This window comes from Pezoporus occidentalis, unplaced genomic scaffold (genome assembly GCF_034315485.1).
Source record: "Pezoporus occidentalis ecotype Australia unplaced genomic scaffold, CSIRO_AGI_Poc_V1 ctg71, whole genome shotgun sequence".
Classification (NCBI taxonomy): domain Eukaryota; kingdom Metazoa; phylum Chordata; class Aves; order Psittaciformes; family Psittacidae; genus Pezoporus; species Pezoporus occidentalis.
Genome location: NW_026916062.1, coordinates 517,810 through 541,306, shown reverse-complemented (window position 1 = coordinate 541,306; position 23,497 = coordinate 517,810). Strand labels below are relative to the sequence as shown.

Below are 23,497 nucleotides of genomic sequence, written 5' to 3'. Positions count from 1 at the left end.
TTGACAGCACAAGGATCTCAGAAAAATTAATAAACCCAAATTCACAATTAATAATGTTGCCTTTAAGTATGTAAGAGCCGACATATTCTAATCTCTGTTGAGATTTTTCTCATCAGCTCTGTCCCCATTTTGAAAAATGTTGAGTGTATTTGAAAAAGTCTTTCTGAGGGTTTCATTGGGAAGAAGGCAGGTCTCGTTCAACTTTTTGCTATTATTTCACAGACTTTCAGACAAACTCCCCCTTCACATTGGAATAGAAAATCTGAAAACAAAGGTCTGTTTATTTCAAGTCCCTGATAATTGCTCCTTTTTCCATTACCTGACAATTGAAATGCCTCACATCCAGGGTTTTTCCAACAGTTGCCATGTCCCTTAAGGGTGTAGTTATCAAGAAAGAGCTAATTCGTAGAAGCAGCATTCTTGTTTCAGCAAAAGGCAGTACCTTTCCCAACCATTCAACTTAGGTGAGCACTTCATACATGTGCCAGGATCATTTCTCATCTTTTGACTAACTGAGTGACCGCAAGGGATCAGATTTCTATTGGGTATCAGAGTTATGAACTAGCTCATCTGTGTGAATTGAGGAAAACCTGTTTCTACTGCTGGTCATTTTCCACCAGCTGTCATGTTTCATCCCAAGAGAACAATATGTAGCTTGTCACTGAGGTGTTAAAAAGAGATTTGTTACATGGCTCCATGGCTTACAGAGCTGTCCTAGAGCTTCTCTGCTCATGGACTACTGAGATGTTGCATGTGCCTGTAGTCAGGAGGGGAAGTGAGCATGAGGAGATACTTGAGTGTCATTTTTATCACGCAATCTATGTCATCTTAAAACCTATTTGAGTCTTTGAGTGGCCCTGTTCTGACCAAATCTTCTCCAGCACAAGTAGTTTTTATAAAAAAAAAAATATTGCCTGGAATAGTTGAGAAATGTTTCTGATAAATATTTCTAAGTAATACTTATCTTTCTGGATATGAGTATAGCAGAGAATATGAAGTGTAATATTTTTAGGTGGGATCTTTCAATCTGCATGATCACATTATTATGTTTTGTTTTCAATTTAGAGGAATTTTATACAAATTATAAAATATGCAGGGTTTATACTGTTCTCTTGTAACTGTTTCACATCATTTGATGTTTCTAAACCTACCTCGTACAGTGAATTTCTAAATCCCCATTAAAAAAGTGGCATATTTGTTGTCCAAGCCCTTTGGAAAGCACAGCCCCATTATCAGACAAAGTACAGATGGTTATCAATTTTGTAAAGGTTCCTCTGTACATGGCTCCTCCATACATAAGCAGACTTCTTTCCATATTGGCAGAATATAATCTAATACAAGCATTTTTTTTCAGCAGAGGTTTGTAGATCAGCCCGTAATGGTATTTTTCTTAAGACTGCTTGCTTACTGGAAGATTTCTATCATTGGTGTTTCCAGCAGTACTTTTCATTCTAAGGTCTTGGAGCCTGTCCTGTCCTTTGGGAAGTAACAATGGATGCCTGTAGGATAAAACTCAGTATCTGAGCGTACCCTCTGGGCACACATAATCTTTAGGAGTTGATACATACAGTGTCTTAATTCAGGTGGCTTCCTACAGTGTGTAGGCTCTTCATGAAGAAATGGTCAAGGTAATGGTAACTGATAAAGCACAGTGTGATCATGGTCATGGCCGAGACCACTCTTCAAGAAAGGCATAGCTGTAGCCAGAATACCTTTCTGGTTTTGCTAAACAAGCTTCTGTGGTGGTTAACATAACCATGTCAATCAAAGCTGAAGCTCTGCAATTTTTTTTGCTGTGGTAGCAGTGGAAGCCCATCTGGTAGGCAGGTGAATGTTAACAGCAACAAAAAGTACATGCACCGTGTTTTGAGTTGGTTTTTAGAGAAATAGCATGGTTTTGAAAAGTTGTATTTGGACAGAGAGTAACACGTAGAATGGGAGATAGCTGGTATTGTGGGTAGAACACCCCACGGCAGTGTTGCCTGTCTTGAGCAAACTAGATAAGCTGTGTGAGTACAAGCCATCCTAGGGACAGAGGGATAACACAATGTTTGTATGTTTCTGATCATGCATATTGCCCATTTTAATTTTGGGCATCATTCTGTGTTGAAGAATACCTGTAAACTGTGTTACACAAAGTAAGGATTATAAACTAAGCCCTTTCCAGAATTAAACCTTTATACAAACAGAAGATAATTATGTTGCTGATCTCTTCAAAATGTGAGTATAGTGATATCCAGTTTCCCCACTTAAGGTATCTCTCAGTGTCAGATATTCTAAATTGGTACTATTGCTAACATAAAACCTCCTTGTTGAGAATTACTTCCAAAGTTTGAAAATAAAATGAGCTTTTACTTTTATACAAGGAGGGCAAAAAATATGCATAGTGTGATAGATTTTTTTATTCTTTTTTAATAAGGTAAGTATAAGTCTTCTGTTTAAATTTTGCCTGCTGATGATTTTAACTATAGAAATAGCTGAAAGGTTAAATCCAGCCTTCCTAGCACTTCCTAAGGAACTTCTTTGTAGTCTCAGTAAATTTGCTAGCATATTAACAAAAATTAATGTGATCAATCTCCAATTAAGTATTTTTTTCTTTCTTGAATGTGTGAGTCATTGAAAATCATGTATCATTACATGATAAAGGTAGTGACTTAGACTTTTCCAAATGTCTTCCTCATTTGATCACTGCTCTGTTTCCTTGATGTGCTTTGCATAACACTATGATTAGATACAGCAAATCAGTTATGCCAATACAAAGGGAAATTTGGTTTGTAGAAATTGCTCATGTATTTCTTTCATAAGAAACACCATCTTTCCTTCTTTTTCACATTTGTATATTTACAGTAATAATAAACAGATTAGCCTGCTGTCACAAAAAATGTTGGGATTTGTGACACTACTGTGACATAAAACCTGTCAAAACGCAAATGTCATTTCTATCTGAGGCATTGTAACAATTCTGTACTTTAATTGTTAAGCTGCCTGGTTTACCTACCTAGGCAGAGGATAGAACCTATTTCCATAATGCAGCAGATTAGATTCCATCCATTTACCTCTCTGTGCCTGATAAAGAATGTGATGTTTGTCTTTCTTTTTTGATTCTGTCATCTGTAAAATACTGATTTGCAGGTTGCAGTGTTGACTTTTCTTGCCGTTAGCAAGCTTACCTAGCCTGTAAATGCAAATAGTCATTACAGTTGTTAAAATCATTTTAAATTTTACCCATCAGTAGAGAGAAAAGAAACCAGTAAAATACATATTAAAATCTGCTTTTTAAAAAGAGATCTTCAGTGGGAAAAATAATAAGTGCTAAGTTTAAATATGAAATTTTAATTCAGCCTCTCTGTGCATGACCGTTATCACAGTCTGATCATTTATTGTTATGTAATTACAGAGTATTTTAATGTTACTTGATCTAGGTAATAGTAGTAATGCCTATCCATTATAAATCTCAGAATGTGTGTAGAGGCTATACCTGTATATAACAATGTCTGTATCACTATAGGGTTTTAACTTGAATTTTAAAAGGCATTCAGTGGTTGCAACCTGTGTGGAAGCAATAACACTTTGGTCAGGTGACTTAAGGGTTATGTAAACAGCATTCAGAATGACTTTTGCACACCATAAACTAAGTGCGATGCAGTAAAGGATCAGTTAGAATCTTCCTTATCTTGACCTTGTGCTCTGACATAATACTAAATCATGGCTTTGGTGAAAGCTGACTGAGTCTCCTTGCTAACTGTCATGCCTTTCTTTTACTCTCTTTCAGCTGAGACAATCCCAGTCATACTGCACAGACACAGAATGCCTTCAGGAATGTGAGTAACTATTGAGATCAGGAGCACGGAAGTAAAATAAATAGTAATTAAAATACAGTCTGGCCGGTATTTAAAATGCAGCAGTTGATTTAATGTTATAGGAACATACTAGTTATATCAAATACTACAATACTAAAATTGCTTCATGGGGGAGGTAATTTCTGAGAATCTGTGATACAGGTGAATATTGTACATTAGAAGCATTGTATGGAAGCAGCAATAGTGATGAGGCTGGAGGTGTCAATACACCAGCATGACCATTGATCAGGCCCCAAGCACTACTGAATCTTACCATTAGCCTCCAAATAGGATGATTTCATTTTTTCCTAAGGAGAAACTTTGGAGGGGGCTGTATTTGCCCTCCTTACAGTCATAGCAGCCTAACCACAGGAGACTGGATATTCAGCACAAACCCTGACACGTACACATGTTCACAACTGGGGCTGGGTGACCTGCCATCGATACTGTGAGCCCTCTACTCCACTGTGAGGGAGAGGAGATTCCCCACCAGCTCTGACTGGTAAGTTTACATACAGCATGCCAGCATTTCTATTGACTTGGTGGCTGTGTAGTTAATGAAGCAGAGCACTGAGGTGTACATTTCTTGTAATTTGCCATGAAATACATCAAAAAAACTCTCCTGAAGGGTGAGCATTTACTAGGACAAACGTTAGCAGCATCTGCAGGGAAGCGTAGCTGTGAAGAGCTTATGCAGTAATGTAAGCTTGCCCTGGAGTGCTCTGTTTACACTTTTCATGGTCTAGGGGGAATGTTGCCAAAAGCTTATAAATAAAAATGAAGTGGATCTGTTTTTCCTATATTGCTTTACCAATTGAGCATATGAACTCACTCAATTAGCCTGCATTAGGACTACTGTAATGCTCAGAGGGAGGAGGGAGCACCTGAGCAGTGTTTGGGAAAGCAACAGCTGCTGGTGCTTGTGTCTTCTACAGCTCTAGGAGCAGTGCAGTCAAGGTTTCTAGGATCTGTGATAGAGAGCATGCCTTTGTTCACTCTCATGTTCCTCCGTCTTCACTCCCCAGTAAAACCTGTTTAAGGTTAGGCATCTAGGTTGGACTTGCAGTAAGACTTCCCAGAGTGAAACAGTCCTAGATTCATTGCCACACTGGGTTGAAGGGGAAAAGCTATGAGCTTTCCCACATAAACCCTGAAAAAAAGAGAGTGGTGCACACATATGCCATACAGTGCTGCTGGCTTTACTCTTTGTTTGTGGGTTTTCCAAGTTATGCTGTGTGTCTGTGACTTCTAGCACCCCTCCTCTCCCAGATGCACCTGTCCTGGGGCAGACTTCTGGACTCCAAGCATTAGACTTCTGTGTCCGGGCTGTTCTTTTTTTTTTTTGGTGGTGTTTTTGTGGAGGGTTTGTTTATTTGTTTGTTTAGTCACAGGCATGTAGAAGAGGCAAAGAGGCAGGTAACAGGAGGCAGAATATTTTCTGTGTTAGAAATAGCCACAGACTGGCTGTGCAGCTTTCTGAGCTTTAGTCCGCAGTCAAAATCAAGTGATGGTAGGTCATTCTTCTCAAGCCTTGGGAGTCTTCATTATCAACATTTATGAAACTCTTAGGCTAACGACTGTATAAATGAGTGAGTTCTGTTATGTATAAATGAGTGAGTTCCGTTATGTATGGACACAAAGCTTACGGGATAGCTTTCATGCTACCAAGCTATAGTACAGTGGGGATGTCAATGCTTTGTGGCAAATAGCTTTCCATCCTGACAGGGATGCTTGCGATAACTGTGCAGATGCAAGCAATTTGGCAGCAATTGTTCCAAACCAGTGGTTTGTTTCAAAAACCAAAGCAAAAATTGTAGAGTAAATCCTCTCCTATGCTATTAGATTGCCTTAAATTTAGTTTCAGCAAAGGTATTTTTCTGCTGATGCAATGACACTGGCTGCATATTTGTCAGATTATTTTGTGATGCTTCTGTGATTCTGTGCTTGGGCAAACATGAACTCTGTAAGACTGTCAGGAGTCAAAGGCAAAAATAAACAGGCTGAGCCTGGAGAAGCTTCTAGAGGTGTTTTCAGAGGCAGATTGAAACAATTCTGGGCCAGTCTTCTGTCCATTGCTTCATCCTGTTCTGATGAGCTTATGTTTGAGGTGGGTCTCCTCTTCCTTAGGTCCCACAGCTTCATTTCCTGTTACTCGCTGACTTTGATTCCGTATTTCGGGACCTAAATATGAAGAAGCTTGTTTTACTACCACCCATTTGCTCATTCCCAGGATTTCATCTTCCATCTGGAAGCACAGCTGGGAATGTTGTCGTACACAAATTCTTAAGTTGCAGGGCTGTGGAATAACTGATGAGATGTATGTGGTTTTGCTTTGGGAGGCGTCAGGGCTGTGGTTCAACCAGTGTCACAGCAGCGTCATGTGTTACGCTGTTCCTACCAGCTGGAAGTTCTCAGAAACACCCTGCTTTGAGTCTTCCTGAGCACAGTTTGTTTTTTCAACCCTTCATTTCAGATCTCTAGATTTTTAGAGCCAGATCAAAGCAGTAACTTCAAGGCTCCCCCATTCCCATTTTCGTGTTATTAGCTCTAAATTCTTATTTATCGTTGCTGGCACCATTATATTGCAGTGACTACCCTGCAGAGAGTTTCCTGCTACAGTCAGAACCAGTGCTTTTGGATTTGTACTCCAAGATCCAGGAGGATATTAGCAGCACTTCAGAGAGCATTTGGGCACTCTGCTTGATGGCTTTTTCTCTCCTGATTTTCTGCTGTCCGAATATCTGCTGTGATGATAAAGCATCAATCAGAATCTGATGACTGTTTCCTCCATTCCAGTGGGTGCCTTGGAGAAAACAGGCTGCAAGTTTTGAATATGCACCACATTTAATATTCTGTTGGGATTGTTTATGCTCAGCAAATCAGAAGATCTTACATTTTCCCCTGAAATGAGGAATAAGAGTGATAATTCTTTTCTGAATTCTGTCTAATGCAGGTGGGGCAGGGAAGATTTCTCTGAAGCATGTGGCAGTTGCAATATCAGCAGTTCATCCAGCCCAGGGAGGATCACAGTTGGTACTGAGCTGCTCTGATGGCTCATGGCCCTTCGCAGACAGCCTTCCATGTCAAAGGAAATGAGGACTACCGCCTTGGTTTTTACTCTGTTTTACTAGTAAAATCTGGAATTTACTAGTAATTCCCAGATGTTGTGACCTGGGTTTACCACATTCATATTTTCAACACTATTCTCATGCTCTGCTAGCTCATAATATGGTCATAGATGACTGTCTCAAATGTTGTCTACTCTACTTCCAAATTTTTATGTATTTTAAAATGAATACATATCTGTGATTCATCTTGAGCTGTACTCACGTAGGGGAGTCACAGCAGCCTGAAATGTCTGCCAGCTCTTCCCTCCCTTTTCTGGTAATTCCCTTCTCCCTTCTTCTGCTCAAGTCCTTTTTGGCTTTCTTCAGTTTCCTTATCCCTGCCTTTGAGAGTGTCAGCTTTCAGGGAAGGTCCCACAGGCCCTTTGTCTTCCCTCATGACTCATCTGTTAGATACTTCTCTTTGTACGTTTTCTCTGCCTTTCTTCAGAGAGCAGGCAAGGCTAAAAACACTGTAAAAAACAGGCAGCACAAGTCAGAGAGCATGCTCTTGCCTTTTCACATGCAAGTGTTAAACAGTAAAAAGCTGAAGATCCGAAAGGAGGTATCTGTACCCTGAGAGGGCAGACACAGAGCACCACACAGAATATACTTTTACAGTAAAAGAAATGCAATCTTTCCTCTCTTTCTTTAGAGTACAACCTCACTCTGAATGGAAAATAACACTTCAAGAGAAGAGCTAGGTTTAGGTGAGGAGTATTTAACAAGGACATTTATTAATTTTAATATTGTATTCTTGAGATTTCAGTCACGATGTGATTGGCCTTTAATCTTTAGAAATTATTTTTACCAAACTCCTCATTTTAACAGCTTTGACTGCCTTCGAGTAGAACATTAAATGAGGTGGCAAACATCTGTCACAGGAGATTCCCACCACCACCACCCTTCCCATTTGTCTCCAAGAGAAGGCTAATTTATGTGATCTTGTCTATATTTCTATGGGAAAAAGCAAGTCAAAGAACTGTGTCTTGTACATGAGGCAACAGATAGGATTCACCAGTCGTTAGCTCCCATGGGAGTTCATGCCACAATCTCAGACCAGGTCCTCATAATGCTTTTTTCTGCCTGAAGGTAATTCAGCTATAGTGTAAAATAATTCCCGGTAACCAGAGAGGCAGAACTGTTCAGCGGCCTCATTCAGAAGTGTGTGGATATATAGGTGTACTGAGCCCAGGGGACCAGATGCTCTGAAAATAAAGACCTTGGGCTGGATGCAGTGTTGTGTGGGAAAGCGGGTTAGAGACTAAGTTTAATGCTACTCAGTGACTCAGGAATATGTACTGCTACATTCTGTACTAGTTGGTGTCTCCCAGGCACTGGAGATTAATAACCAGATCCACCCATCAAAATGGGTGGTGGTAGGAACATTTATCTGTGAGGTCAGAACAGAACAATTTTAAATCCGTCTGGAAATATTAGAAAGTATCACCCACAGGTTCTCTTAAAGGATAGCCTTTATTCTTCAAGGATTCAAAACCCCACTTCTAAATTACCTGCAAAATACCAATTCTAGGTAAAAGCACTGTGGCTTTGAACTCTCAAAATAAGATTTTTTTTTGTTCTGCCTATCAGCACAGATTCCATTCTGTGTGCTTTCAGCTTCACTCAACTGTTCTTTATCCACAAGATGGTCTTAGCTGATTGTTTTCTAAGCTTAGTGATGGAGGTCTTTGCAGCAAAAGATTGTTGTCTTCTACATGTTATTGCTCCCAGTAGCTGAAACAGCTTCTTTTCTGTTCTCTTGATTTGTGGTGCAAAGCTTTGAAAAGTGTGATTCTCCTTATTTATGTGATATTTTGCTTATGCTCATCTCCTTCTGTTAAGAGATTAAAGTAACAGATTCTGAAATATCTCACATCCTTATTAAAACACATGGTCATTTGTGAGAAGTGTGGGCTTAGCGGTTCTTGAATAGTGTAAACAGTGTTGTGGCTGTTTAGTATCTGGCATGCTTTGAGTAGGTAGTACAGAGTCAAACTGATACAGTGATCAGCTGTTGTCTTGCTTAACTTAGTTTAGAACATGTTTTAGCTCACTTGGTTACATCTAAACTGTATTACAGCGCAGGCTGGAAGAAATTGTCTTGCACAAATGTGTGTGGTTTCCTTCTGTTGTTCCTTCTGCTCCCTTCCTTGGCCTGCAGCATGAGCTCACCTAGCAACATTTACTTATCCCAACTTTTGTTTAACCACAGACCCTAAGTGCCCTGTCCTTCAGCAAAAATTCCAGAAGGCAGTCCTACTAGTCCCTGTTTCTCTTTATTGTATGGGGGATCCAGCATAACAGGTGATTGGAATTTTCCATGTGCTACTGAGCATACGCACCAAAGCTGTCTTATGTGCTGCTGAAGGTAGTTTTAGACAGCTATTAATGTTGTCTGGAAGCCCCAGAATAAAGCAGCTCTTTTCATGCCAAATTATATTTTAGTTCACTGGATTGAATATATAAAGGTCATTCAAGATTTAAAATATGATGGTGATAACAGTGATATTTTCCCTCAACACAGCTGCAGGTCTAAACTCTTAGCTGCCCAATTCCATATTCTTTCTGAGTCAATTACATGTTAGTGTAATGAATTAAAAGATGAGCATTCCTATGTATTTTCTTTGCACTATACCTTCTCCTCAAAACCAGCGCACTTTATTCACTCATATCCCCAAAAGAACTGTCACTTGTAATTGTATAAACTCCTAGTCATATAATTCCTCTACATTAGCACCTTCTCAAGTTTTGAGATGTCTGTATTTTGAACATTTGGAAGGCAAAAGCTGTATGGCAGTTTTCTTTGCTCATACATGTGAATGGTGGTTGTGCTGTCAGAAACATGAGCTTCTGTAATGTTTTTTTCTTTGATGTTTTTGGGTGCATGTGATGTCAGTAAAGGACATCAATCGAACAGCCCCAATTCATGAAGAGTTCTCATGAGCTCATGCTATTCACAGAACAGCAGTATTGTGAATGTCATCTCCACAAGCTTTCACACGGCGCCCCTTTGCTGTGTTGAGAACAGACCATTTTCATGTGTTAAAAATGCTACCCTGTATGACAGTGGGGAGGGTGGTTCTTTGGTATCAGCACTGACCTTCAAGGAGATTACTCCAGCAGTTCGCTGTGTGTATGTTACCTAGCGAACGTTATGTAAGAACAACTTCCAGCTGATACTGAATCCAGACCTGACTCCGTGATGAGATGATCCAAATGAGTTGGGACAACTGAAAAATCTGAATGATATGAGTGTCGCCAGAGTTTTACCAGATGTTAAAGTTTTCATCTTGCATCATAAAATAGAACAGCTCTTCTGTTTTTGGAATTATTCAGTATAGCTTGGTATTAATTGCTTTGTATTAATTGATCATCTATATCATTAATGAAGATGTTAGGTCTTTAGATACTATTGTGAATGGAGCCATGGAAGTACCTGTTGTGGTTTAAGCCCGGCTGTAACTCAGAACCACGCAGGCGCTGTCTCACTTCTCCCCTTTCCTCCCCCCGGCTCCCGGGGGGATGGGGAGGAGAACTGAAAGAATGTAACGCCCATGGGTTGAGATAAGAACACTCCAGTAACTAAGGTATAACACAAATCACTGCTGCTACCACCAATAATAATAATGGTGAGGGAAATAACAAGGGAAGAGAATGCAGCCGCTCACCACGTGCTGACCGATACGCAGCCTGACCCGAGCAGCGATCTAACCCTTCCAGGTAACTGCCCCCAGTTTTACATCCTGGGCATGATGTGCTGTGGTATGGAATACCTCTTTGGCTAGTCCGGGTCAGGTGTCCTGTCTCTGCTTCCTCCCAGCTTCCCCTCCTTCCTAGCAGAGCATGAGGCTCACAAAGTCCTTGGTCAGAGTAAACATTACTGAGCAGCAACTAAAAACATCGGTGTTATCAGTGCTATTCCCAGGCTGAAAGTCAAAACACAGCACTGCACCAGCTACTAAGAAGGAGGAAAAAATGACTGCTACTGCTGAACCCAGGGCAGTATCCACTCCTTATTCCATACCATGCACATCATGCTCAGATCCCACATTTTCAATATACCATCACTCTTATATATATACATATATATATATATATCCATCCACAGAGAGAGAGAGAGATCATTCCTTAGTGCATGGACCAATCCCTGTAAAGCTGCTGAGTCCATCTGGTCCATGATGTCGGGCTCCATCTCTTGTAACAGTCTTTCAGAGCAGGAGAGAGAGCGTGATATAGTCAATCTGCCAGGCCTCCCCATATTTGTACTTCAGCCATCATCCTCCACACCAGAGAGGCTTTAACTTCTTGGTTTGTTTAATTGCAGCACATTTCAAACTCGTGAATAACCTGGGCAGCAGTGTCCCTTGCTAAGTCCACCCCTTGATCATGAGTCCACCTGTATGCCACATCTCTGCCCTAATGGCCTGAAGTGTCATGGGACCACCAGGCTCAAAATAATTCACCCTCCCCTTCAGCAGCTTCTGCAACTTGTTGCTGGGGACTCCATACAGCTGCCTTCCATCTCCAATGCTTCCAAAGCACGGGAGGGGCCCACTGGCCTAGATACTTGCCCATGCTGTCCCACACACCCTGCCACTCATGACTGTCCAGCCTCGGGGAAAATCTCTTGCTCCTCCTGTATCGTCATCTAACCTAGACAAGGCCCAAACGTGACTCCGCTTAACTTTCGAGATCAGACAAAACGGTTGTGGGTAAAACACACTCTGTATGTGTGCCAACGTGGTGATCCCCATTACAATCAGCAGGCAGGTCTCAAGGGTACCCAAAGGCCATCCAAAACTTGCAGAACTCTCAAATGATGCTGCTGTAGTTGTCGCTGTGGCTGGTGTAGCTGCTGTGCTTGGAGCTGGAGTAGCTGCGCTGTCTGCTATGGTTGGAGGTTGAGTAGCTGCTGTACTTGTTGCAGGGGTGTGTGGGAATGTCTCCCTCATAGGCTGACCACCCAAGGAGGGGAAAAAGATGCGTAATTGCTATACACTTCTACTATATACCTCCCAAAGTATAGAGGTGGTGACCACAGTGGGAATTCAAGCCAGATCTGTTTCATGATCAATGATTCTATTGTGTTACAAGTCATTACCATAAAGTACAATGAAACAAGAACCTTAGCCCAAGGCCCCCAGCCGATAAACGCTAACACAACAAATACTGGCTGTAAGTAAGGGATGACATGCTGAAACTGTGAGATCAAGAGCAACGACTTTGAGAGCCAATAAATCAGCGTTGTGACGAGTGATTATTAATCCAAAACAATAAATGCTTATCATAAATATGATTAGACACACTCTGGTCAGATCTGTCGTTATCTCAACCCTTTGTGCCCCCAAAAGGAACTGTTGGGCACCAAAAGGAACTGTTGTGGTTTAAACACAGCCATAAATCAGAACCACGCAGCCACTCTCTCACTTCCCCCCCTTCCTCCCCCCAGCTCCCAAAGGGACGGGGAGGAGAATCAAAAGAATGTAATTCCCTTTCCCTAGAAACCAAACAAATGCACAGCCCAAGTGGCTCCAAGTGGCTCAGGTTGATCATATTATTGAGAAAAGAAAATATACATAAGGGAAAGAGAATACAACCGCTCACCACCCACCGACCCATACCCAGCTCAACCTGATAGATACTGTTGTCAGTGGAGCCATGGAAGTACCATAGATAATTAACTACACATTGGCTTACACTTCAGCTTACATTAGTTACAGTTTGATTATTTGGAGTTATGCTTCAGAGGAGAAAAGTTGTTTTCAGATCTGCAGGTATTGGCAAGAGGTTCTGGATCCAAAAAGACCAACCAGCTATGTCCAGTCCGAGGGGGTTTTCTCATTTTTATTTCAATGTTTTGATGTCTCAGCCATTCTGCATGGAAATTAGGTGTAAAAGTTTTATGTTGTATTCCTTGGCTTCACTTTTTCATTTATCTCATCATCATTTTTTCCCCTCCTGACAGATAGGTTTTCTTTGATGCTATCAGAAATACCACATGACCTGGATAATCACTCATGGACATCTGGCATATTGACACTGTCACTTGTTCAAATAAACTCTCAAGAAATAACTTACTGTAGCCAACAAAATTATAACAATTAGCTTGCTCCCTTCTTGCTAGAATTAGTATGTTCTCTGGGGGGGGCCTAAAAATGGAGCCTAAACTTTCATCTCTTTAGTCTTATTCTCCGTTTCAAACAAATGAAAGGTTTTGAGGTTTTTGCCTCGAACGGGCAAAAATCAAACATACAAATGGGGGTTTTCCCACATAAATATATTTTGCATCAGTTTTGATTTCTTAAAAATCAAGTTTGATTTCTTAAACACAAAATATGTGTTTATCATCTCCAGTTCATTAGGAGTGTGAACTAAGAAATATTTATAGTATTTCTGAGTATTCCAGTGAAATCTTATGAAATAGATTCTTTTTTCAAAGGGATAAGAAATGTGATAAAAACCTGATGTAATACTAACCAAGAATTACTTGTCTCAAAGCCAAAAGGAAGGACTAATCAGAAAACTCAGCTGAAAAATACTTCCGGGCTTTTTTTGTGAACCATATGTGCGGTTTTGTTTTAATTTTTTTCATTCCGGGGGAAGAACTCTGCTGTCACTCTGTGTTATAACTTGGGTTTTCTTTGTCTGTAGTGCCAGGACCAAATTCCACCAGTGACAATGGCATCAGCTTTGCCATGATAATAATGGCCTGGGTGGTGATTGCACTTGTCTTGTTCTTACTGAGACCTAGTAATCTGAGAGGACCCAACACAGCCGGAAAGCCAACCAGCCCACAGAATGTAAGTGCATCTCCAAATGCCCTGCACAGAGACTCTACAATAGCTTAACTGTATCTTGTTTTATCACAGACTATTTTAAAGTCAAGTTTTCCTTACTTTTTTCCCCCCCCCTGTATTTTCTTGGAACTCCATTAACAATGAAAATGAGTAAAACCAAACTGAAAGTAGTAGAATCATGAAGGCCAAGTGAGGCCTGCCATGGGATAGAGCAGGTACAGGTGACTAAGTGTGGGTCATAATGTCCTCTGGACACTGGCTGTCCCTGGCTGGAACTGCCTTCTGCTTTCGTATGTAGAAGGGGAAAATCACAACCTTAAGAGAAGTCAGTAAACAGAATTACAGCATGAGACTGGGAAGGTTGTCTTTGTCCTAGGTGTGGGATCATGGGAAAACCCCTGTTAATGCAGGAAACAATATTTTTTTTTATGATCATTTACTCAGAATATCAAAAGGGATATTGAAAGGTCTTAAAGGAAAGTGTAATATAACTCTTCCAAGTTCTTTTATTGCTGAATTATTTTGGGTGAAGCACTGTTTCTAATCCTGTACATGTTTTCTTTCTTTCTTTTCCTCCTTCCTTCCCTAGGGACAAGAACCACCAGCCCCACCAGTGGACTAGAGCATTCAATATTGGAAAAGTTCAGTAGCTAAAACCTTGCACGACCAAATGGACAAAGTGACCAGATTACTCCTAAACCCCATTCAATACTGTTTTCTTTTCTCATTTATATAGAGCAGAATTACCATTCAGCAGTTATCTTAATGAACTGCTTTTAGCAACTTCAATTTTAAGTTTATGTTATTACAATTCCTAGTAGATTGTAATTTGAATAATGGTAAGGCATTGCAGGGGTTTTTTGGTTGTTGCTGTTACTGTGGACATTCCGCTGAGTCTCTTTCTGTTACAATGATCTTAATTTCTTTGCAGTGATTTCTGATATGCATTGAAAGAAAAGAAAAAAAAAATCCCTGTGCATCTATGATAATGGAAGGTTACTGACCTTTCTTCAGATTAACCCATATTTTTTCTCCAGTATGCTTTTGAGAGTTCTACTATGGTTGCAACTATGAGCTTAGTTATGTGGTGAAAAATTGAAATGATTTTATATTTGCCCTGGGTTCAGAGCAGCTTTTAGTCTGGTCTTTGGACCACTAACATAGTTTTCAGGGTTGTTGGCAGAAGCATGGATTGTCCACTAGAATTATACTCTGTGTGTGTGTGTGTGTGTGTGTGTGTGTGTGCGCACACAGAAGTGAATGTGATAATTGCCACTGTCAAAGCTTTGACACATATATTGGAAACTTTACACAAAAGATTTTACCACCAAAAAAGAAATTAATTTAATCTTGTTCATTAATAAATGATATATGTTATTCAATATGTTGTCAAAAAAAATAATACATATATTCCAAAAAGAGATTTGTTTACTTATAGACTTTATGAAAGAAAATGTAGTGAGAAGAACTTAGTAGAATTTTCTGTCCTGGTATAGTCTTTTAATAATAATTGGTATCTTAACAAGTTTTTAGCCATGATGTAAGGTATATTGGACAGAATGAAATAATACCAAGAGGATACCAAGGTTACCAACTTCTGGTATACAGCATATACTGGATATTCAGGTTTTTTCACTTGTATGTTATCAGCAATTCTTAACATTTCATCCTTATCTGCTGGTTGTACTTGTAGAATAACAAACTTGCAGGTGACTAGATATGGCATGTCTTTTCCCTATTTGTGTGTATGTGTGGGGTGTTTGTGTGTGCGTATGTGTGGCTGTGCACATACCTGTGCACATCTCCCATTGTGGCAAATGGGAATGACTTTTTTATGTACATTAACTTAAGAATATTTTAAAGATGTACAGAAAACCAAGACTGTATATTTTTCTTGATCAATTTGAAAAATTGATGGGAATAATTGTAAAGAACATTTTTATGTTACCAACATGAAGCTTCTTTCCATAAAGGTCAGTAGAACAAACATATGGGAATTCAAAGCCTTACCCTACAAACCTTTATTTCATGAGGACTTTAGTTATGGAGCTGAAGGGACTCACTGTTCAGATGCACAAAGGTTTGTATGAGTGGGCTCTAACAAAAATCTCACATCAGATCCCATGGTTGACAGGCGCAGGGTTTTCCTCCTCAGGGTAAATGGCAGGCAAGCCTCCTTGTAAAGGTACAGCATAGACCTGAAGAAAGGCTTCTGTAATTTGACGGAACTGCCCTTTGAATCTCTGCGGAATAGTGTGCTCCTGAGCACAGGGGCACACGTAAAAAAAAGTTAAACAAAGAAGATTGGGCGGATGCTCTCAGTGAAATCAGTGCAGTGCCATGTACAGCAGTGGGGCTGCAGCAGAGACACTGAGAGAATTTGTCCTGTTATGTCTAATGGTGTACAGGCCACAGACACTGTGTAAAGATGTCACTGGGACAAGCAGTCTGACTGTGCTTGCTTTTTGCCTTCTGTGTGTGTTTATGTTTGGGATACTGTTTGGAACAGAACAATTAATACAGCATCATTTTGTTGACCCAACAAGGAAATATATATAATCTCCTACACTGACCTTTTCTCCAAGGATTTTTGGCCAGAATTCTTCAGTATCAGAAGCATAAAACAGGCTTCCAGTTGATTAAAAAGTCAACTGAAACAGGCTTTATTTCAGACAGTGTCACTCCTCATCCTATTGGAAGTTGGTGAGATTCATGGCAGATCAGTCTCACTTTACTTAACTGTCTGTGTATGTATTTATAAAACTCACCATGTACACCCGGCAGAAACAGTCTTTGATAAATGAACTTTTTGTTCAGAGCAGTTTTGTGTTTTACATCTAAATGAACTGTCTTTGCTTGAAATTCCTCAAAGTAATTGTCCCAGTGATTTTATACATATATGCTTTCCTCATGTAAATTCCTATTTTAAATTTTCTATGTAAAAGAAAAAACATTGGAAATATTTTATTGTAAAATGTTTTACTAAAGAGCCAGGCCACTATCCCACGTCAAAATGAATGCCTTTTAAATTCAGATACTCTCCCCAGTGTATAACCTTCGGATCACCACTCTTAATTAAAACAAAAGTAACTAATTGTAGGACTGTATTTTGCCACTCTTATTCGTGTTAAATAGTGCCTTACTCATCAAGTAGTTGCACTGAAGTTTGTGCGACTACTCTGAGATAATGTACTAGTAGCAGCTTTAATAAGGGTGGCAGAAATCTGGCCTCTAGTGATGTAGTTTGCAGTTAAATAATTGTATCATGGTTACAGATGTTAATGGTAAATTTTGAGAAGTGTGGAAGAGATTAGTGGCATATGAAGCTTCAGGATATGATTAATTCTGTAATGAGGGTTTTAAGTTTGCTTAGTAAGAGATGCAAGTTGTAGCAACTTGGGAAATATGGAGGGAAGTTTACAATTATACCTTAGCTTAGAACTCTGTTAAAACAATAGTATTTTTAGAGTCTGCTTAACACAATTATTATACTCTGAAATGAAAAATCGTATGTATCCATGTCTTGTCTGCAGATCACTTAGCCTTGTAATGCTCATGATTGAAAAAGGAAGAGTGATGATGTGATGTACCTAATGTAAATCGGTGGTTTAAAATGTCTGAATCATGCCAAACAAAAAATCATCTGTGCCATTTGCGGTTTCCTAGTAATCTTTTACTGAGTACTTGGATTGGGATAAAGGGCTTGTACTATGCACTTTTTATTGACCTAACAAAATAAATAGCAATCATTAGTAACCTTTTGTCTTTGTCTCTAAGTCTTTGTGTAAGATGCTGCTTCCTCACTGTTCCCACTCTTCCTTCAGCAGCAGAGCATGAAATGCTGAGCACTGCCCCAGCAGCAGCTCAGATCACACATTAGGGATTCCTGTGTTAATCCAAGGAAAAGGATGAAAGCACAAGGGAAACTTTAGGGTTTCAAATAATATACACCTGTTTAAAGATAGCAGTAATAAATACCAGAGAATCAGAAACAAAATCTGAATTTATTTTTAGTAATAATAATAAAGCATAATAACAAATGAGTCAACTTAGAAACTGTATTATCTTAATCAGAGATCATGAATGTCTGCTCATCAAGATTTACCCTTTTACTCAAATATTAACCCCTAAAGCTAAACTTTACTTACAAGCACACTTGTTAAAATGTTTGTCAAGAATACACACGCCTATTCTGAAAAGTGATGCAGAAAGGAAATTGCCACAAGTCCAAATTAACTGTATTGACTGGATCTGCATGAGGCCTAGCAGTTCAAGATCACCAGATCAGGTAGGTAGTGATTACTGTGCCCCAAAACCTGAAAAACAAAAAAAAGTATTTTATCTAAGATGTTTGGGAAAAATACATCAAATCATTGCAGCAAAACATTCCATGAACATTAAGTGGGTTCCCTGTGAAAATGGACAACTTGAATTCTTTTCTCCTGTTAACCCTTACTTGTTCAGTACCAGCCACCAGCCTACAGTGCAATTCACTGCAAAGAGGTGGGCCTTGGAGTGGGGAAAGAGGTGGGATGAACCACATCCTCCCTTGTACAACAGCATGACTCTTACTGGCTTCCAGGGATTTACACTCATCAACATCAACTGAAAATTTGTTTCTTCTCATACAAGAAAAGCAACTGACCCCGTGTTACTTGATCTTGTATCAAAATTATTGCCAACTCCCATAGCAGGAACTTTGAAGTTAAATATAATAACTAGAAGAATCTGGCTTCTGCATTACCTTTTTAATATCCATGGATAAGAGTGTTGGTGAAAGGTGGTATCTGAAACAAACTCATTTCAGTGCATGGCAATAAATATTAATTCACCATATACATACAGCTTTTTAAAAGTTTCACTTGTTTGCATGGAAAGTGATATTATAAATATTTTACACCATGGTAATTGAAAATACAGCAGTAATTTCTAATCAAAGGTCACAAGTAACAAGCTTTAAAATAAAAAGTTTTGCATTTATGTGTTTTGTTATTATGTCCTCTAGGCTATAAATGATGAAACAGAAGAATAATTTCTGTGACTATGTAGTTTTCAGATTTACACCTGTTTAAAAATTGTTGAAGATTATTAATTTCTTCTGGTTCAAATAATACTCTTAAAATGGAAGAGAAGCTATTAGAGCCGAGAAAACACGTTTCCTAAGCTGACCAACAAAAACTCTCACAACTGTACCACATTTGGAAGGTCACAGCCATTGCTTCAATATAAAAAGCAAACCTCAGAAAAGGTGTAGGAGGTCAGTTTGGAGCAAAACTTGTAGATGAAATAAATGATAATACGATTAGCAAGAAAATGATCCATAGAAGCCCTCACAGGACTGGACACTACATCAAGCACTGCATGAAACACATCAAAATCTGCTTTGTTGTTGTGGTGAGGGTGAGTAAAATCTGGTTCCTTCACTTCTCCTAGTGATTTTCCACAGCCTTGTTTTCCATCCTCAGTTTTATATGGGTGAAATTGAAAATCCAAATAATAATTTCCCCCCCTGCATCAAATATTAGCTTGCTATTTGAATTGCAGGTCTATCTTGTCTCTGACACCCCTTCTGGCTCTACACTTCTGTTGGGTTTCAGTATGTAGGGGGGAAGAGATTACGCCAAATTTGCTTTATAACAGTGGATCAAATCCTCACCTTATTTTATGTGAGCAACTGTGAAGGCAATGAGACAGCTCAGCTGAGTGAAGCCCTTCAAAGAAGTCATGCTGCAAGGCGATTTCTCTCCAGTAGGGCTGTGATAAAAAGCAGTGTCTTATCTGGCTGTTCTTCCTTCCATTCCATGAGTTTTAGTATTTAAGGCTTCCTTATTGTTTTATTGAAATGGCTGTTATGCCTGAAATGGCTCTCCTGTTGGGAGATTTAGCATGGTCTTTGTTCAGAAAAGCAATGCTGTTGCCCACAGCACTGCTTCTGAAGGAACAGCTTTGATGTCTGGTGTGATGTGTGTGGTTTCCAGAAGAACGTCAGAACAGGAGGAAAAAAACGAAAAAAATAAAAAGGTATTTACTAAACAATAGATAAGGCTGTCAAATGTAATCATGCCTGGGGGGGAGTGTGAATAATTTCTGTGTATTCTGAGAGACTTAAATAATCTAATTAGAGGAAGGTCATATACCAGAAAACAAAACATTGATGTTCAGGAACTGAAAGAATGGACAATCTCCTCAGAGTTTCAGGGTGGCCTTCCTCTGATTTTTAAACATTGTTTTAATCCTGTGTGGCTTTTGGTTTTTATTTATATTGCAGTATTGTCCACAAGTTCATCTGAAATTATTGTCCAGATGTTCTGGGCCCTATAAAAACAGGCACATTGACCCTGAGCAGAAACCACTGTGACTGGGACAAATTTAGCCAATAATTGCAGTTTGGGGTGCTGATTGTCAGTTAACAAAATATTGTATCAGATTAATCACAAGTTGTTTGGGCAAGCTGTCAGATCAAACAGCAAAGTCAGAGTTCTGGTGAGCTGGAGATGTGGAGGTAAGTAGGAACGCACCAGGTGGAAAATGCCTCTTGTAACAACTCGTAATGTTGGCTCTGCGCAGTTAACTGTTATGGTTGGCTCTGAGCTCAGCCACTTGGCTGCCTGTGTCCAAGCCTGGTGCACAACCTGCTTTTTGCAGCTGTTGGAGCCTTTTCCAGAGGAACATGCATGCCCAGTCCCACATGTCCCTGTGTACTCTCTTTAGCTGGGTCTCCTTCCTTCCTCTTAGCACTGTAGAAAAAAAAACACAAACAAAGCATGGATTCAAATACTGATCTAACTGGTCTGTGGGCAAGTCTTCTGGATGCTTTTCTGCCTCAGCCTGGGCCCGCTGCCAAGTAGCTCAGATTTCCCTGTTACACATGGGGTTGCCTCTTGGTTGTGCTGTGTCTAACGTTAGAGGGCTTAACAACAGTGGTTGTTGAATCTGTGTGAGATGTCAGTGTCACAAACTGATTAGACAAATACGGCTACCTTTAGTTAATGATCAGCTAAATCTGGTGGGGGATTAGTCTGACATTAAACACTCCCTAGACATGATACAAAACTTCTTTCATATCCAGTGTTCTTGCTGGCTTCTCCTCTCATCTCCAACATCAGGCTGCCAGCCAGGAGATTACACAACCATGCACTCACTTGCTCTTTCTTTTCTTCCCTCACATTCCCCTCATCCCCCAAATCCTTCATAAATGATTTCTCTCTTGCATAATAGAACAGCTTGCACACAGGAGGTGAAGAGTGCCCCCTCCACCCAACTGTGGCATTCAGATTGCCCTTTGCTCTGTGGTTTCTTAAAAGGCAGAGATGTGGCCTTGAGCCCACTCCTCTATTTGCCACAGAGAGGAGAACACAGGATCCAATCTCACACTGGTACATGCTCTAGGCCTTTGAGACATGATATTAAAAAGACATTACCACTTCCCTTGGCCAAGATTTTTGAATGAAGCAGCCTTAAATGTTTTGACTGCATGCTGCTTGATCCTGCGGGTGTTAGCCCTTGCCTGAGCACACACTAAAGGCCAGGTTGAGTGACAGCATATAGCAAAGGAATTGCTCTTTTTCAGGGTCAGATCAAATTTAGATATGAGGCAGACAATGGAACTGCTCAGATTAGACCTCAGTACCTTTAGGTACCTAAGGAAATGTATTGTCAAACTAACACTCCTTTTGGAGTCTGTTCCCTAACACTAGCGTATTGACTAGCTTATTGCCTCTGTCCTATGTGTATCTGTAGCCAAAAATTTACAAATATCTCTAAAATGCCTATTCTCCTCAAGCAGGTCTGTACAAATTATGATAATCACCTTTCTTGGACATGGATGCTTCCATGAATTACAGTTCAGGCTATTTAATATAAGGGTCTGGAAAGATGATCTCCTAGTAGGATGCATAGTTAAGCAGCAGTCTAGGAAGTATAGGTTACTTACAGTTAAGTCATTATGCAAATTACAATCTTGAAAATGTAAAAATCCAGATGAATGGAGCAGTGACTCATCAGTCAGCCCTACCAGCAGCTCTGGCAATTTTCATTCCAAAATAACACCCATAGGAACTCACCTGAGAATAAATGAACAGGGAGGTGAACTCTCTGTGGAAAGGAGAAAAGGCTTCTGACACAGTCTGCAATATACAAGACTTGGAGAGTGGCAATCCTTCATTGGTACTGTTCTTTAGCGGAATGGGCACCCTGCTAAGATTCCTTTCAGCAACCAGTTAAGGGGGTATTTAGTAAAAATCTTTCATAAATACACAATAAGATCACAAATTATAAAGCCAAACTGGATTATTCTGAACATCTCCTTTGACATCCATAGGATTTGCATCAATTATTTAATTTTTGTGCTAGAAAATATGTTCGAAAAACTTTCCAGAGATGGACCATCTCTAAATCATTTCAGTGGTTACTTACCTGCACTTTGAGAAAACAACTCTCTTGAATCTGAAAATGTCAAGCTTCAGTTTTTATACATTATGTTTTGCTAATGTGAAGGATTATTAATTTTCTGTCATTGCAAGAAATGAGCATTGTAAAACTTCATTTTACTCACCCGATGTTTAGGCATTGCTTCCCAGCAAGGAATTTATAGCCCCAGATTAGATACACAGTGGGAAGGAAAGGCTGTCTCCAAGTGAGGTCCAGGCTACCTGGAAGGGGGATCCATCTGACCTAGTGAACAAGCAGTGCTAAAGAAAAGTATACACCTGAAATCCCATTCCTGTTGTTATTGAAGTTACTGATCCTGCACTGCAAAAGGATGAACAGCCTACACTGAGCCTTCAGAAAATGGAGCATAACTCTCACTTTTATTTATAAATGTGGCCAGCAGTGGACTGGCTTCATCTGCCTTGTAGCAGCCCATGGCTGTGCTTCCCAAGCAGCATGCTTTAGGAGGTTCAATACCATGCCCTGAAGCCTTACATAGGCTCTATAGTATTTGCAACGTGTTGTAAAAATTCTGCATACTGAGAAACAATGGGTCTGCCTGAACAGGCAAATAAATAAACTCCCACCCAGTAATTCTGATTTTATTCTGAAATAAGAGAGGAGACCCAAGCTCCCTGCCTTTCTCACTGCAGCAACTTTGAGCTGTGCATTTTTCCCCTGCCAGCACTGCCCTCGCAACCAGGGTGTAGGCTTTTACTAAAAGAAGCCCTCATCATTCTTTCTGGGGAAGTTGTGCCATTCTGCAGGATGGAATTTGAGATTCACTTCCTAGGCAGGAAGTGTGATAATTGCATTCTACCAGTGAAGGCCCTGTGCTAAGAGAAAAGAGACTGAGGTATGTTCCCACCTCCAAGGGCTCTTCAGGCATTTGTAACAGCTCTCAAACCATAGACCGCAACTCAGACCCTTCTCCTCCCAGGAAAAGGCCATGATAACCACACCCAAAAAGTATTCCCTTTCAGGCTCCTTGGCAAGCTAGCATGGTTGCAGGTGGAGAATTAGATCTCCATGTTTCCTTATAACCCACCAGCTGCAGCACTTTAGACACACATAGAGAATAATAGAATAGTTTGGGTTGGAAAGGACCTTAAGATCATCTAGTTCCAAACCCCCTGCCATGGGCAAGGACACCTCACACTAAAATATATGCCTGAACTCTCTGAGCCAAGGAAGACTCTGAAGCTGCTGCCCTCATTCTTAGCAAAGGCAGTAACTAGGAGGTATTGGTGCACTCCAATGAACTACTAACTACCCACACAACCAGCAATATGCAAAGGGAACTCTTCCTCACAAACGTGCCTTT

At 40.0% G+C, this 23,497-nt stretch overlaps 1 protein-coding gene and 1 long non-coding RNA gene across 5 annotated transcripts in view; one reads left to right on the top strand and one right to left on the bottom strand.

The window, feature by feature from the left end:
- SMIM14 (small integral membrane protein 14) overlaps positions 1-17,499 on the top strand; it is a 58,543-nt gene extending 41,044 nt beyond the window's left edge. For both annotated transcript variants that reach the window (XM_062642406.1, XM_062642405.1), the window contains 3 exons: positions 3,773-3,821; positions 13,598-13,746; positions 14,333-17,499. In XM_062642406.1, coding sequence (XP_062498390.1) covers positions 3,773-3,821; positions 13,598-13,746; positions 14,333-14,365 — 231 coding nt within the window. In that variant the 3' untranslated portion in view covers positions 14,366-17,499. The remainder of the gene's footprint in view (positions 1-3,772; positions 3,822-13,597; positions 13,747-14,332) is intronic.
- Positions 17,500-17,788: 289 nt separating this feature from the next.
- On the bottom strand, positions 17,789-23,243 carry LOC134175943 (uncharacterized). 3 transcript variants are annotated; one of them, XR_009969206.1, is made up of 3 exons: positions 21,554-23,243; positions 18,488-20,480; positions 17,789-18,059 (listed from the first exon to the last, which is right to left on the bottom strand). It is a non-coding gene; the product is annotated as an uncharacterized LOC134175943 (long non-coding RNA). The 3 variants fall into 3 exon arrangements; XR_009969205.1 differs by lacking the exon at positions 17,789-18,059 and having other exon boundaries at positions 18,069-20,480; positions 21,554-21,654; positions 21,807-23,243; XR_009969207.1 differs by lacking the exon at positions 17,789-18,059 and having other exon boundaries at positions 18,069-20,480; positions 21,554-21,806; positions 22,298-23,243.
- Between the last annotated feature and the right edge of the window lie 254 nt (positions 23,244-23,497).